We start from the raw sequence: 16,375 nt of genomic DNA, 5'->3' as shown, positions 1-16,375 counted from the left end.
CTCTTATAATTAAGATCGGAGGTACTGCTAAAGTAACTCTGGAGGTTAAGCGAATCATACAAGACCGTAACGGAAAGCCTGAACCCATAATTGAAGTGAGGCAGATGCGGCAGGCCGATACTTTTAACCCATTTCTTCACGGAACCTCTGCAAGAATTAATAGTACTACTAAAAAAAATAATCTATTTCAAACCTCAAATTTGGGAATAAATTTTTAGACTTACAACTTATTTTTTAAATCATTACATGCTTTGTAAATTTTATAAAAATTTTGAATTATAATTTCAAAATGATATTAATGATAATTTTAAAAAATTTAAAGAACAATTGCTGTGTTTAAATATGAATTTTTTAAATCCCATCTGAAGTGTTAAAAATGGAATTTTATTGTCAAATTGTGGGCACCAGGGGGCATCTAACAACAGAGTCTACCGACCCGTCTCGTCAAGTACTCCGATACCCGAATCCTCCTGACTCACCTAACGCAATGGTCTTCGCCATCCATCCTCCACAAAAAGGCCACCAGCGATGGCCATGTCACCTTCCTCACCAACCCACCAAGAAGCTCCGCTTCTGCGCTTCATTTCCTTCCATTTCTGTGCTGAATTCTGAGTTACGCCTATGGCTTCCACCGCCAGTCACTTCTCTCTTTCTCTCTCTACCAACCAAACGGCGAGCCCTGCAACCCCAAAACTCAGCACCAAATCTTCTCACCTTCATTGCTTTCAAAGTTCCCAATTCCTATCTCCGAGATATTCTATCGAATTGACCGGGAAATGTGTTTCTGTGTCGACCGCGGTTCAAGGTAGGAGCCTAAAGGTGTGCGCCAATTCGGCTCAAGTCATGGATCAGTTCACTACAAAGGCGGAGCATGGAGTTCCCACGATTGTTGAGGTCGATTTGGGCAGTCGGAGCTATCCGATTTATATCGGTTCGGGGCTGCTTGATAAACCTGAGCTTCTCCAGAGGTAAACATAGTAATAACACCGCTATTCATATTTCATTTTTGTCATGACCCTTGTTTATAGCGTTACCGCTTTGTCTTCATCTTCCTTTTCTGTAACCCGCGAAATTTTGTAGACCGAATTCTAGTGTATCTGAGTTTTACGGAGGATCAGTTGGGCTTATCATGCGTCAAAATGATTGAAAGCTGGAAGCATAACATGAGGAATTTTGTGTGCACCATTAGTGTATTTTTTGAAAAAGCGACTATTTTCCATTTTCTAAGGTGTTATGTTAAGATGTTTTTACACGTTAATGCTTATCTTATAGGCATGTTCACGGAAAGAGGGTCCTTGTGGTCACTAATAATACCATCGCACCGCTGTATCTGGACAAAGTTGCTGATGCTCTAACAAGAGGAAACCCAAATATTTCTGTTGATAATGTCATTTTGCCAGATGGTGAGCAGTACAAAGATATGGTAGGTCTAGTATGCTTGAATTGAGGATTGTGTGATTTTCGCTCTTGGCTTAAACATAAAAAGTGGTTGCCTATTTAACTGTCAGGACACTCTAATGAAAGTGTTTGACAAGGCCACTGAGTCACGGTTGGACCGGCGATGTACATTTGTAGCTCTTGGAGGTGGTGTGATTGGTGACATGTGTGGTTTTGCTGCTGCTGCTTTCCTGCGTGGTGTTAATTTTATTCAGATTCCAACCACTGTTATGGCTCAGGTATACTGTTGCTTCTACAATATTCATGTTTATGTCACCTAGCTCTTTGCTTGTCCTTCCTTTATTTGATATTAATTATTCTAATCTCAGCTTTTTATTTCTTTTTCTCATACAGTAGTCTGTACATAATGTTTCAGGTTGATTCTTCTGTTGGTGGCAAGACTGGGATAAATCATCCACGTGGAAAGAACCTAATTGGTGCTTTCTACCAACCTCAGTGTGTGCTTATAGACACAGACACATTAAATACGTTACCAGACAGGGAACTGGCATCAGGGTTTGCGGAGGTTATAAAGTATGGTCTTATTAGGGATGCACAATTTTTTGAGTGGCAGGAAAAAAATATGCAGGCATTGATGGCAAGGTAAATCGTCATCTAAGTATTGTTACAAGCTTGCAGATTGCAGTATATGTTGTTTTTATGCCATGAAGCTTATACCACAAGGCAAAAAATCTCCTGGGTGATGACAGCGGGTCTTGTAGAATTTATGCTTGGATATATGTTGACTTGGAAGAAACTATTACGCCTTTATTGAGCTTTATTGCTTTTTATTACTGTGAACTCATATACTCTTTTCCAATCTTCTCTTTCTTACAATTTGATGTTATGCAATGCAGGGACCCAAGCGCACTGGCATATGCTATCAAGCGATCATGCGAAAATAAGGCTGAGGTTGTGTCCTTGGATGAGAAGGAAAGTGGACTGAGGGCCACATTGAACTTGGGCCATACATTTGGCCATGTGAGTGCTGTCATTTCACTGTTGATGGTTTTTATTTCAGATTTCCAAATGGTTGAGTTGATAATGAGAATATCATCTTTAGGCTAATTCACTGGGGCGGCTGAGATATGAATTATTTTCAACTTTAGGATATAATTATTTTGTGACTCAAAGTATGAAGTTCTAAATGTATTTAAATGTGAAGGATTGAGGACGATAAGAGGCATAGATCCAGGGCTGCTATCCTGGGGTTGGAAGTAGCAGTTAAGATGGTGTGCAAGCTTATATAAGCATTTTTTTTCATTCAGCGTATACTGCTTTACATCTAATATGCACTTATAGGAGCGAAAATGAAATACTTTTTACTTGTTTCTTTTATTGTGAAAATAGCCTCAGGTGTTGATTCACGAATGGTGCCCCTTTTCATGCTAAAATTCTGCGGTTTATTTTAAATAATATGCTTTCCCTCCTGGGAGACGTGTTGAAACTTTGTAATATTGAGATTTCCTCTTAAAATCTCTACCCCAGACCCCAAAATTTTAAGACTTCACAAATTTTCTGTTCATTGTCAAACTATAATTCTTAAATTAATAATCTATGAATATGTGCGTGTTGGCTGCTTCAGATTTGTGTGACCATACTTGTAAACAAACATTGTTTTCCATGCGTGGTCTTATCCGCAAAGTTCTCCAACTGATTAAATACTCCTTCTTATGGACCTTATTTCAGGCAATAGAAACCTCAGTTGGCTATGGACATTGGCTTCATGGAGAGGCTGTCGCAGCTGGCATGGTACTTCACACTTACTTTCTTATTGTCAGTTTTTTTTAGGACATAAGAGCATCTTGCTTGTTACATCTGATCTACGTTGATGAATATTGTAAGTCAATGAACACAGGTAATGGCTGTTGATTTATCACATCGCCTTGGTTGGATCGATGATTCTATTGTGCAGCGAGTTCATGCCATTCTTGAGCAGGCAAACCTACCTACAGCCCCTCCTGAAAATATGACTGTGGATATGTTCAAGTCGGTAATGGCGGTAAGGGGCTGGTGTTTCATTCTCTTTTAATTTGAAAAAATAAACTAGAAACTTTTATTTGTCTATGTGATGATGAATGTTTAATTTTTTTGTTCTATCAGGTAGATAAGAAGGTAGCTGATGGGTTGCTAAGGCTTATCCTTCTAAAGGGTTCTCTAGGCAATTGTGTTTTTACTGGGGATTACGACAGAAAAGCCCTTGACACTACGCTACACAAATTCTGTAAATCTTGATCTTATGCATGGTTCTCTTTGTTCCAGCTTCATGCAATCATAGAGCAAGTGTGCTTTTTCCATATGTAATCCTGATGTCATTCGTGGTATATTGGAAAGGTCTTTCCCTACGCTGTAAAATTAGAAATAAAGGCATGGTCATGACTACTGTCTGAGTAGATCAAATTCTTTGTTGTTTCTTGGAGAGATTTTGATCACCTGATTCTATTTATAGTTATCAAGAAGCCTTATCCAATTTATCAAGGCCGGCTACATAAGTTACGTGACATTTCTGGGTTCTTTGAGTGCCTTCTGAGAAGCCTCTGTCAACAAAAATATCCCAATATGTGTTCTGTATCACAGTTATGGATGGTGTTATTAGAGCCAAAACCTTCCAAGTCATTCCCTTCTTTAGTTCCTAATTGAGAAAGGCAAGAATGGTGAAGAGATAATTCAAGCTATGCCATTCTCTGATGAGATCGCCATCGAACAGTTGACGCATCCACTGCGCAAATTCAATGTGCTGCTCAGTTTCTGTACTGCAATGGAAATAAACACCTGAACAATAGGTAAAAAACATGATTATATTGGAAGAAACCTATATGCTGTTATTAAATGTCTGCTATCACATTCTTTAGAGAGTAAAACCTTGGTTTGTTAATTGCTTCTTCATATTAAATCAAAGGACGGCTTACTTTGCTTGAAATTTGAAATCCGTGAACTATGGCACTCCAAGCAAAGGGAATACTGCAGTTAAAAGGCATATATGAAGGATAGAATTTGTGGACCTGTGATAAGCGAAACCAGAGAGGAATAACACCGATGATGAAAGACAGTGTTATAGACACCACGACTTTGACATTTTTCTTGCCTCCTTGAGTGTTCTCCCAGGCCATAATAGCACTTGTAAAGCTCAAAATTAAGACTTTGTACTAACCACTCGCACCTATCACCACTAAATCATATCAAGCGGCTTGTTGAGTTGTATTTAAAAGCAATAAATAAATTAGGGTATAGTCAGTTAGAATATTACTACAAGCAAGCTCAGAGTAACTATTTCTGCTGCCTTCCTATAGCTTTGAGTCTTCTGTTTCATCTCCAGCTGCAGATTTACCAACAATCCAAGTAACACAAGCACTGCAACACCGGTGCTTCCAGGCGTGAAGCCGAATATGAACGGATAATTCCGTGAATTTATGTGGCCATTTTACATATTTCAATTAATTTACAAATAATATAGCATTTTTTAATAATTTCTTCATTTCTTATATTTTACCTCTGGTTGATTCTTGTTGACATTTTTAAGTAAATAATGTTGAAAGCATTTTTTTTAATAAAAATATAACTATATGATATTTCCGCTCTACTAAGAAAAATGGTTCCCTGGTTTAATATATCGAGAAAGAAAAGGTAGGCCCAATTCCCACTTGGGACCCATCCCTGTTTGGGCCTAATTAATCAGCCCACTGATTAAACAAAATACGTGATTTAAATTTATTTATTTAAACAACCACGTTCAAAACTAAACGAAGAAGCATTTACGTGTATCTTCCAATCAAAAATTGCCACGTAAAGAGTAATTTTTGACCTCCCAAACAAATACAGCTTCGCAGGTTGCGAGAAGAGAGAGAGAGAGAGAGAGAGAGAGGTGTCGTCATTGGAGACTTCTGCTTACCATCATCAATTCCCAACGTTCACAGCTGAAACTTTCTTCAATTCTATCGCCTGCCCTTGCTTCTTCTTCTTCTTCTTCTGCTGCTGCTGTAGAACACTGGAACCTTTTCAGCTGTCACACTGAATTTTTCCCCCCTTCTATTTTCCACAATGATTAGATCAAATCTACAAGCCTTTCTGCTCCTTCTTGTTCTGGGGTTGTTCTCGCCTGCAATTGAATCCCTACGATTCGAGCTTCAATCCGGTCACACCAAATGCATCTCCGAAGACATAAAGAGCAATTCCATGACCGTGGGCAAGTACAGCATCGTCAATCCGAACGATGGCTTCCCCATACCCGATTCCCACAAAGTCACCGTCAGGGTATCCGTTGAAAAATCCGCAATTATTGTAGCCATTTTTTCATAGGCCTTTCTTGCTGAATTTGATTTTTGTTTTTTTTTTTTTTGGGGTTTTAATATCTTAATATGTAGGTAACTTCGTCTTATGGGAATAATTATCACTATGCGGACCAAGTTACAACGGGGCAGTTCGCATTTGTGGCAGTGGAGGCTGGAGATTACATGGCATGTTTCTGGGCTCCTGATCACAATCCTCAGACAACAATGACAATCGATTTTGATTGGAGGACCGGTGTCGCTGCGAAGGATTGGTCAAACGTGGCTAAGAAAGGACATGTTGATGTGAGTCACCTCTTCACTTAACTACTCTGTTGCTCATTGAAGTCTGATATAAGAGCTTGAATTTAATAAGTTAAAAATTAACCTGGTATCAAGTGTTGTGTTGTTTGGTGCGGTTTTCTTTTATGAGTTGCTTGTAGAATGTTGATTTGCAGGATCATGTTTTGTGTGTTCAATGGTTATCACATATTATCTACTATATTGATGATCCTGGATTTAGTTTGCTATTGATGTATCTGAAATCCTGTCTTCCTTTCTGGAGAAATTTTGAAGTTACTCTCGATGAAATAGTTTCTTAGAACCAACGAAGTATAAATTTTTGGTGATTTGGCTGTCTCAAGATATTGCCTAGGGTATGGCATCCTAATTGCTGAAGTACAAGGAAGAGGATTCTAAGGGGTGATGTTTAAGGGCAGGAGAGAAATGGTCATGCTGGTCTTAATGGTTGAAGTTCAGTCTGATTGGCAAAGCAAGTGTTCGTTCTAGTAATCATTTTTGTCTATTGCTCAATAATTTGGTAGATAGGTTGGCCTATCTTTAATATGAGAAAATTTTGGACTTGCTGTGGATTTCTAATCATGACAACAAGATTTTGCTGAGGGGAATGTTATTTTCTGTTTAAATTAAAGCAGACATCTATCCTGTTTATATTTAGGATATAGGGATAACCTTAAATTTTCTAGGTGATATTATTTTTGCTGGTAATTGTGACTCATTTTCCTGGACCATGTATTGCCTGTGGCTATACTCTCTTGACTAAACAGTAGCATGAATTTAGAAGCACTAAATGGTAGCATACTTTTGAAAGATAAAGGAGGTCTGTATACCTTCTGAAAGAAAGTAGAACAAAGATCGTGTACTCAATCAAGAAATGATCGATATATGTATTTCTGCTGTAAGACCTGTGATTATATATTATAGTGAAAATGTTGGATATTGAAGGGATAACAAGAGCGAAAGTGGGACCCAGAGATGGAAATGTTGAGACAGATATCTAGTCATACAAGGGGAAAAAAAAGATATGAATTGGTTGTGTACAAGGAAAAATTGGCGTGGCATTTATTGAGGGAAAAATGGTTTTAAAAAAAAAAAAATCAATTAAGATAGCTTGAACATGAGGAAAGTAGGCTACTAAATGCGTCAATTATAAATTTGACTCTATGAAATTTAGCTCTATAAAATGATGAAGGAGATCAAGGAGGACATTTAAGGAAGTTATAGTGCATGCATGATTTTATGTTAGATAAACATGGTTTTGGTAAAAGCCAGTAGTTACTTACTTTAAACAAAATCATGATTTTCATTGTTTCTAATATGAAACCACCAAACATGCACAATCGACGTCATTTTGCAGGATGAGACCTTTTGTTGTCGTTAGTTTTTTATGCCCCCATGTATAGACGTAAAATCTCCCGCATTCCTTAGACACTTAAACCCTCTTTACTCAGCTCAATAGTACTTGAGCCAAGAGTTTTGCTTGTTCCATTAGTTCCTGTAGCAGTAATCATTTCAAACACTACGACCATTACCAGGAAAAGTCCTCACTGTTTTCACCTTTCAAACACGTGTTAGGTAATGGAGCTGGAGCTAAAGAAGTTGTATGAAACTGTTAATTCCATTCACGAGGAGATGTACTATCTTCGTGCAAGGTAAGTAAGCAGACATGCATGTCTATGTTCTTAATTTAACACATTCATATTAACATAAAGAGTCGCTGTTCTAATTCCTATTTGCTGTCTTTTTGTGCTTTTGATCTTCCTCCAGAGAAGAAGAAATGCAGGAATTGAACAGTGCAACCAACAACAAGATGTTCTGGTTGAGTTTACTTTCGCTTTTCATTTGCTTATCAGTAGCAGGGTTACATCTATGGCACTTGAAGACCTTTTTCGAGAAAAAGAAACTCATCTAAAATCGTGTACTACTATTCACATCTTTCATTTTTCTCATGTACTCTTGTCAAATATAGAGGGAGGTTAGTTGAGCTAGAGAATAACTGATGATACAGTTTGTTTTACGGGTCTCATTGTATTTCCAAATTAGAATTATGGCAAAACGAGTTTCAAAATATTTGGTCATTTTCTCTATTTTGTGTTTGAGCAAATAACGTGATACATGATTCCCCGTGTTATGCTGAACGCGAAATGAGGATTGAGCCATGATCAATGGTATGCAATTGATCTTGGGCTTCCACAAATTTCGGTTTGATTTGGAATTTCTGGTCGCAGGCATATCATAATCATATTCAATCATTCTGTCATGCTCTTTTTCCCCAACAAAAAAAAATCAAAAGGAAAGCTAAAAGTTTGATAGAATAAACCAAATCAGATCTTAACCTCCAGATCAGATCAGAAAAACTGGAAACGACAGTGAGGGTGAACAAAGTTTATCCACACATCTCTGACTAGTTCACAGTCAGTCATTGAGGAGATATGCATAACAGTTTCCTCTCTCTGACCCTGAAGTGGGCACTCTTCACTAGTAGCAGTAATCCCTCTTTTAGCTCTAAGCGACTTCATGGGTAATCTCTCATAGAAACTGAAAAAAAAAATCTCTCATAGAAAACTGTCTCTTTTTTTGTTGTTACAAAAACTGTCATTTTATCATGCTTTGAAATAGCTTATTTCAGCGCTTTAAAACCATGTTTTGTATCACGTTAGATGCATTTGACATTTACTTGTATAGATTAATTTTTCATATTATTTTAAAAAGATTGCCCCGCTTCAATCTGATTTTATGTTGAAAATAACCAAAATTATGGTTTTGAGAATAAGCATATAACTATTTGCTTTCAATTAAACTATTTTTTTTTTTGTTTTGTTTTCCATATGAAATTAAACACGTACTTACAAATCATTTGTACGTTTACTAGATTATACTAGGTTTTTCGCATTGTTATTGGGGTAGATGAAGATAAGAAAAGTTATTAAGCGGGGCCTTTTGATTTAAAATATATGCAAAAATTTGGTCATTGATAAAGGATAATAGTCTTGTACAATTTATATAACCGATCTCATCTAATAAAATAAGGTTTATTGTTGTTGATATTGAAACTTGCTATTCGAAGTTTTAGAATAGGATCAATATGTGAGTGACTATATAGGATACTTCTAGATCCAAAGAGCTACAATCATCAAAAACACAGTTAGGTACAACCCAGTGAATACAGAAATCATTGCTGGGCCAGAGCTAATCCAAGTTGATGACAGCATCTATATTTGGCAAAACATAATGCACTTAAACTACAACTGGAGGACACCCAGTTGAATAAATTGACTCCCCCGATAGCTTTGACGGGATCAAATAATTAAGGGAAGTGAGAAGCCTGAGAAAAGAAATCAACACCACCCGTTTATCTCATTAGAAATTTAACTGATGAAAACAAGCCTATTGCCTTCGCTGGGTTTGTTGACTGGCTCTATTCAGAAGCCTCAAATCACAGTAGGGGAGGCAAGCACCAGAGGAACGGTGATGGCAAATAAATCATCCGAATTTGTGTCTCATTAAACTCGTTGACACGTATGAAGACACCAGGTACCAGTGATAATGTGTAGGTAGATTGCATATTCCCCGATCTTTTCAAGCCGTTGGCCGATCTCCAATAGGAAGGTCCTTGAAATTTAGGAAGAGAACAATTTCCAGGGATATTCCGAAGGTAGATTGTTTTCTTTGATCTTCTCAAGTCGTTTAAGGATCTCCAAGAAGGAAGGTCTTTGATGGTAATCAGCTGCCCAGCACTGTTCTGTTAACCTTGAAACAAGCGTGAAGAAATATATTAGCAAAACTGATGATTATAGGACCTGAATAGATTGAATTAATGAGTGGTATCCACTGCTCAACTGGTTTCTGGACCATACTTTTGTGACATAAGCACATAGGTAATTCTCTTTAGTTTCCCTATAATTGATACCCATCTATGCAAGCATTTCTCCTGGGGTTGTTTCATCATATAATTTGACTAAAAAAATCAGCATCCAACCATAGGTTCCACAGTAAACCACGGGTCCAGAAATATGGATTTTTTTACCTTGTTAATTAGTTAACTAAATTATGGGTCCTTTGCTTTGCATGGAATTTGAAACAAGTCACATTATCCATAACTTATAAATAACATGCATCCAAAGAACACAGCCTAGAAGAGTAAGGTTAGGGTTAAAATACAAAATGGCAATGCTTATTAATCATGTTAGATATATGTGCATTTGCATCCTCAAGCAAATATTACTTACTCTCGCAATTCAGGGATATAACCCTTTGCTCGCATAGTTGGCCTGCGTCCTTCTGCTACATGTTTGGCTCCGTCATAAGGCTCACAATTGGCAAAAGGTGGTTCCCCTTCCAGCATCTACCCCAATTAAAATGTCACGTACTAAAACTAGATTCAGGATATGCATGCATTAGACCAACTCTTAAGCAAGCAAAATTACCTCGTATAGTATCATTGCAAAGGAGAAGACATCAACCTTCTTATCGTATTTCTTGTGTTTGAATACTTCAGGAGCCATATACCGGTCTATATTGTATCCCAAGAAAAAAAAATAAAGATTTTTCTATGAATGAGTAATTACAGTTGAAGAAATTCTAAGAATACTCACAGCTTCCTGTTTCACCAGTCATCTTGTAAACGTCATGAGAATTCTGGACCTTGATAAGCTTGCTCAGTCCAAAATCTCCGACTTTTAAATGCTCTGCACTAGAATTGACTAAAAGAACATTCCTGAAATGTTAAGAAATAAACTTTAGCATGAAATAATATGACTGTAGAACTTACAGCTAATGTTCTTGAGGACATAAAATTTTGTCAATAGAGTTTAATAGCAGAGTCTACTTCAATTTATCAGATGTCATGCAAACTGAGAAATTGGACAAGATGTGTCATGGATATTAAGATAAGATATGCGTAAATAGGATACACATGGGTAACATACCTTGGCTTAAGGTCCCGATGAATTATAACATTTGGTTCGTTGTGAAGATAGGCCATCCCTCTACAAGCAGCATTTAAAAAAATTTTAGTATAATATTGAGAAGTCAGCGAAGTTGCAAAATTTCTAGTTCTAATTGCAGTTTTATAAACATCAATAACAAATCACCGGGAGAAATAACTTGTTCATATTCCTAAGCGCATCTTCGAACATCTTTCCACACCCTTCCGCCTTCCCCCACCAACCCCCCCACCCCAACAAAAGAAAAAATGGAGGATAACGTCACTTTCCTCAGCCGTGATTGACTGAAATCTAGCAGCAATCAGGTTGGAAGCAAGAAGGGGAGACAGCATCTGTTTCATCATGCTTTGTTCACGGATTTCAAATTGAGATTTCCGGCAGTAGATTTTCTGACTGCCAAGAAATGTTTCTGACGAGGATTTTCCTCCTGGAATCAGGAGAGATTGAAGAGCTCTTTGGAGCTAATGTTTTGTTTGTTTTTGTGAACCATTCATGCTTTAAAAAAAAATTATTAAAAAAAAAAAACGTGTCCGCGTTCGACACACATAGAAAATTCATATCAGGAACCTCGCGACACTTTAAATTACATGTGGACACTTCAGGGTTCTTCGTGGGCACTGTCCGGGTCAATGTCTGTCTTTTATATTTTTGTTTCATCTGTTTGGTTCTATAGGGAGATTTATTTCCTCCTTCTATGTACTTCTCTTTTCTGCTTCTAAATAATTTTTTCCTATGGAGAGTTTAAGAAGGTAGGACACTACCTGGCAATATCTAACGCAAAGTTGACAGCTGTCGATGGACTAATTGAACCTTTTTCCTTAAGATGCTGATGAAGATCGCCCTAAAATTGACATGACTGAGTAATTTACTCAAGTTTACCTTTCATACATAAATTTATAAGATCAGAAGCTAGATTAGAGTGCCAAATCAGAAGAAGAAATGTGCATTCATATACCCCTCTAAGATATTCAGTGATTAACATAAGAGGTTTCTTCTCGGTAACAGCTCCAAGAAACTGGACTACGTTTGGGTGTCGAAGCTTCACTAACAAATTAACCTCATGCCTGAAGTCCTGGCTGCATTGAAAAATTAAATAATTTAAGCATAAGTGATCTATATGGAAAATCTATATCATTGAATTTGATGCAAAAGAACAAGCTTAACTAGTCTCTGTGCCTACCCTTCCCCACAAACGAAAGCCTAATATCATCAACCAAAACAACGTAGTTGAATCGGTTCCCTATTGCCCCAAGCAAGACTTGAAAAATGATATGTAAAATCAAGTCTTTAGTTTTAACAGATTCTTCGGTCATATGCAATCAGATACTATTAGCATCACGCGTCTCCAAAAATTAGTCGCAAACTGATTCCAAAAAAAAAAGAAACAAAGAAAGGTAAGTAAATCTTACACCACTAATTTATCATCTGAAAGAGATGGAAGAATGCGTTTGACAGCAACTGGTGTCCCACGCCAATGGGCTTTTAAAATCTCACCAAAAGATCCCTGAATCATGACCAGTAAAGCTCATTTTTGCATGCTAATTTAGTTCATCAATAGTGTAAATGCAACGTGGATAAAATAGTTATGCAAAATTACAAGAATAACAGCAAGAAAGTCGGGGTGCAAACTAGAAGTTAATTGATGCAAAAAACCAAAGCATCTTCTAACGATGAGTACAATATTCAAGGGGAACAATATAAACAGCAAAGCCAAACACAAGTTTAGATAGACTAGTGCCAATAAACTGTGTTCGAAAGGCCAGATTACATCATGGGAAACGGGCAGCCTTACAACTACAAAATGTACAATCACTAGGTCTTAAAGCATAATAAAACGAAAATTTTAGAACTACGCATGATATGAAACAACTGCAAACCCAATGCCTTGCTGCACAAAAAAAGGTTGAATAATGCACATTGTAAGTTTCCAAATCAGTTGGCATGATCTTGATACATTCAATGTTGCTAACACCAAGAAAATGTCAAGACACCTTTCCAATACGAGCTGAATGTGAGAAGTCCAGCTCAGTAGGGTCGACTTCCCAATCACACTTGTTAGACAATGGGGGTGCAACGGGCTTCTGTTCAGAGTGGCTTCCACTTTGGCCCTGTTCCATCAAATGTAAGATTCAGAAAAACAAATAAATAATAAATCAATAAACCCATCAGACGTAAAGGTTATTTCAAAAGCAACTAATTTCAGAGTTCCCATAGCTGTCAAGAAGCATGGGTTGGAAAGGAGGAGTTACTAGACCTCCTTGCCTGGGAATTCGGGTGACTGGAGGTAAATAACGCTTCAGAAAAATCTGGAGATGATGATCATGATTTTTTAACACAATCACGGTGTAAATATTCCCTTTAATATAGGGCGGCCCCAAGGTGAGGTCTGGGAAAGGATAGATATATGCAGCCTTACCCCGCATTCTCTTAGCATAAGCCAAAAACCAAGAACTAACAAAACTGAAATCGGTCTGAACTGAGAGGACATGCCCAGAATGTAATATTGAATATCAAAAGCACGTTTTCGAGAACTTTATGATCCAATTTCAACTTCTGGCCAAGCAAAATGTTTAAGTGAAGGTAAATATAATTTTTGTACTGCTCGAAGTTTGTCTTTCTTTGTCAGTATTGCTCACATTCAAATCTTATCAGTCAATTTGAATAATTAATTTCATCATATTCATGATTTTTCAAAAAAGTTCTCACAAAATGTCACGGATTTCGCGGATACAGCTTGCTTTACCTTACGAGTTATGTCCCATATTATGAGGCTCAACAAGTATTAAGAAATGTAACTTGTACAGAATTCAAAATGTAGACTTGGTTACTCATCATAAATAAATTTTCCCCATCCAACTAGAACCCCAGACTTTTCCCACCATGTTAATGTAACTAAATGACTCCACGTAGGAGATGACGGAAGTCATGATAAGAGAACATTCAGGTTTGCTCTGGGTAATATCTGAAAGTAAACAGAGGTGAAGGAACACAGTAAGATCCCGCTACAGACTATATATAAAAGATTACTGGAAGAGAGAACATTCAGATTTTCTCAAAACGTAGACCAAATATGGTCTGTATAAGAACATTCTGACACTCAAGACAGAGGTCTACACAAGTCAAGGAACATCAAAACGGAGAACCACTTGTACGGTAAACCAAGAACTGCAAGTTGAAAAGGGTATATTCGATTATCTAGTAGAAAAGCATTTCCGCAAGAGAGAGTGCTGATATAAACCCCTCACGCGCGATATAACACTCAAATATATAAATATGCAACAGATCAGAAAGAGCATCTTTATTTTTCCCACCACATTCGAAAGAGAGAGAAGCCATGAACTTACATAAGACAAGCCTCCATATGATTTTAAAAGCTCCATCATGCTATACTTTTTAGCTCCTTCTGCATCAGCTAGAGGCTATCAAGAAAAGGGGAGGAAAAAATTTTAACGCATTCACAGAGTTATGAAACTTCAATTATTCCCAACCACAAACACACATGAAAATAAGTGAAGGGAAACAAATTAGGTGGAAAAGAGAATAATACAGTGTTTCTCCAACGATCCTGAGAGTTAACATCGGCACCAAATTCAATCAAGCACTTAGCAACGTCAATCCAACCATGGAGGGAAGCCACATGAAGTGGAGTTCGACTATCGTAATCTCTGGCCATCACAAGCGACGGATCTTCCTCCAGGAGCTTCCGAACAGCGGTGGCATCGTTTTGGTGCGAATGCCATAGTATCATTGAAGTGCGACTAACTTTAGCCTTCTCCCTCTTCTTGTCCCTGCCCTCCGCCGATGAAGAGCCGCTGGAAGAACCGCCGCGGGGGGACGTGTTGTCGCTCATGTCCTCACTAAACGGATCAGATGAATCCCCTGCAGGAGCTTCTCCTTCCGATTTTGCGCGTGCTGACGGGTGTGATTTCTGAGCACGATCGTTATTACGGTTAATCGGTTGGTTCCTGAGAATGCTATTTTTAGAGCATAGAATGGAATATGTATATTGCGAAAATCAGTGAAAAAAGAATGTACAGAGCAGAAAGCGGGTCTGAGCTTTCTCTATCCATTATTCTACTTTTTACTCATTCAACAGAACTTGATTCTGGTTCTCTATCACAAATTATGACCTACTGAACTGTGAAGCACTTTCTTTCCCGTGTTTTTCCCTCTAAAGCTTCTTCTCTGTCTTCTTGTTCGTAGCTGTAGGGCATAGCCCCTACGTGACACAGCTTTTCAAAATATTTGTCTTCGCCGTTACTTATAGTTAGGTGACCAATGGCTATGTGACAACTTTTCAAATATACTCTGCCAGTTATTAATATAAAACTTATTTAATTAATTTGATTAGATTTAAAAAATTACATAAATTAGTTAATTATAAGAAATATAATATATTTTTTTAAAAACACTATAATCATCTTTCTTAATATTCTCTCTTCTTCTTCTACTTGATTATAGTTGAGAAAGTATTTATAAAAATAATTTTAAAAAATTGATAAATATTAAAAATAAGACTTATATTTAGAACCAAAATCAACTCAACAATTAAGTTCTATATTAAGGATTGAAGAAGTATTTGTATTTAGTGTTCATCATTAATATCTGTATTTTGTGTTTACCGTTAGCAATATTATATAAAGAATTTTTTAATTATAATTTATAAAATACGAGTTAAGTGAGCTGAGTATAAGGTATATTTGGTCTTGACTTGTATAAAAATACTTATAAAAATTTAAGAAAGACAGCCCTGAATTTAATTTGATATATAAGCCACCAATTTTATACTTATCCTATCAAGGAAGATGAAGGTTTTGCTTTTCTTTAAATGAAGTTAAACGGGCAGACAAAATTTATCTAAGTTTGGTTTTAATATACCCCATCAATTTTATGTCTTATGATTTATATTTAAAATCTACTGCCGACCAAGATGTTAAAATAGATCCCTTCAATTTTACAATCGTGCAATTTGTTTTCTTAATTCTTAAAAATAATATACTTCTCTAATCTTATTCATATGGTATAACGAGAAAGTTTTTTTTATTTTATTTATAAGTCATTTCATTAAATTTTCAACGTAAATATATTATTTTATTTATTATTTATTATAGTGTAGGTAGTTATTTCTTTTAAAAAGTATATATATTAAATATAGGTAAAATTAAAATTTTATTATGTTTTAATAGAAAGTTAATGTATTTTAAGATTTTTTTTTCTGTGTAAAATATGATAGAAGTACCTTATAAATAATATTAAAAGAGTATAGTGTTAACTTTATTGTTTATTATTTATTATAAATATTTTGTTGGGATATTGATTTTTTAGTGGTTAGTGATTAGTGATGGCCACAAATCCAATAGTAAGATAGGTAAGATACGGGTCATTGTCAACGTTCCAAACCTCCTCGTATAGCTTTTTTTAAAAATA

General features: G+C 36.6%; 3 protein-coding genes across 3 annotated transcripts; 2 read left to right on the top strand and 1 right to left on the bottom strand.

Moving 5' to 3' along the window:
• The first annotated feature begins 506 nt into the window (after positions 1-506).
• On the top strand, positions 507-3,915 carry LOC114720533 (3-dehydroquinate synthase, chloroplastic-like). Its single transcript, XM_028906174.1, has 8 exons — positions 507-968; positions 1,273-1,423; positions 1,509-1,676; positions 1,814-2,040; positions 2,295-2,418; positions 3,127-3,189; positions 3,296-3,439; positions 3,541-3,915. The coding sequence occupies exons 1-8, from the start codon at positions 622-624 to the stop codon at positions 3,670-3,672; spliced, it is 1,356 nt and encodes a 451-aa protein (XP_028762007.1). The 5' UTR covers positions 507-621; the 3' UTR covers positions 3,673-3,915.
• Positions 3,916-5,283: 1,368 nt separating this feature from the next.
• LOC114720534 (transmembrane emp24 domain-containing protein p24delta9) lies at positions 5,284-8,109 on the top strand. The gene is made up of 4 exons (XM_028906175.1): positions 5,284-5,688; positions 5,799-6,008; positions 7,578-7,654; positions 7,770-8,109. The coding sequence occupies exons 1-4, from the start codon at positions 5,476-5,478 to the stop codon at positions 7,912-7,914; spliced, it is 645 nt and encodes a 214-aa protein (XP_028762008.1). The 5' UTR covers positions 5,284-5,475; the 3' UTR covers positions 7,915-8,109.
• A 1,001-nt stretch (positions 8,110-9,110) lies between these two features.
• On the bottom strand, positions 9,111-15,162 carry LOC114720502 (integrin-linked protein kinase 1-like). The gene is made up of 12 exons (XM_028906149.1): positions 15,083-15,162; positions 14,496-14,922; positions 14,293-14,367; positions 12,940-13,056; positions 12,358-12,452; positions 11,904-12,024; positions 11,710-11,789; positions 10,931-10,990; positions 10,598-10,719; positions 10,430-10,515; positions 10,232-10,347; positions 9,111-9,752 (listed from the first exon to the last, which is right to left on the bottom strand). Exons 1-12 carry the CDS (start codon positions 15,160-15,162, stop codon positions 9,623-9,625), a joined length of 1,509 nt encoding a protein of 502 aa, XP_028761982.1. The 3' UTR covers positions 9,111-9,622.
• Between the last annotated feature and the right edge of the window lie 1,213 nt (positions 15,163-16,375).

Source organism: Neltuma alba, unplaced genomic scaffold (genome assembly GCF_004799145.2).
Source record: "Neltuma alba isolate B1F8T4 unplaced genomic scaffold, ASM479914v2 tig00011988_pilon, whole genome shotgun sequence".
Taxonomy (NCBI): domain Eukaryota; kingdom Viridiplantae; phylum Streptophyta; class Magnoliopsida; order Fabales; family Fabaceae; genus Neltuma; species Neltuma alba.
Note: the sequence above shows the minus strand (reverse complement) of the source record. Positions and strands in the feature narration are given on the sequence as shown.

Bases quoted from the DNA above. Each gene is read 5' to 3' on its own strand.
- LOC114720502 (XM_028906149.1), bottom strand. From the start codon at position 15,162: ATGCCCTACAGCTACGAACAAGAAGACAGAGAAGAAGCTTTAGAGGGA. The intron at 10,991-11,709 runs GTAGTGTCCTAC...TGCTGCTTGTAG, and splicing joins TTTGCGTTAGATATTGCCAG to AGGGATGGCCTATCTTCACA. The intron at 10,348-10,429 runs GTAATTTTGCTT...TAATTGGGGTAG, and splicing joins TTGCAATGATACTATACGAG to ATGCTGGAAGGGGAACCACC.
- LOC114720533 (XM_028906174.1), top strand. From the start codon at position 622: ATGGCTTCCACCGCCAGTCACTTCTCTCTTTCTCTCTCTACCAACCAA. The intron at 1,424-1,508 runs GTAGGTCTAGTA...TTTAACTGTCAG, and splicing joins GTGAGCAGTACAAAGATATG to GACACTCTAATGAAAGTGTT. The intron at 3,190-3,295 runs GTACTTCACACT...CAATGAACACAG, and splicing joins AGGCTGTCGCAGCTGGCATG to GTAATGGCTGTTGATTTATC.
- LOC114720534 (XM_028906175.1), top strand. From the start codon at position 5,476: ATGATTAGATCAAATCTACAAGCCTTTCTGCTCCTTCTTGTTCTGGGG. The intron at 6,009-7,577 runs GTGAGTCACCTC...AACACGTGTTAG, and splicing joins CTAAGAAAGGACATGTTGAT to GTAATGGAGCTGGAGCTAAA. The intron at 7,655-7,769 runs GTAAGTAAGCAG...ATCTTCCTCCAG, and splicing joins ATGTACTATCTTCGTGCAAG to AGAAGAAGAAATGCAGGAAT.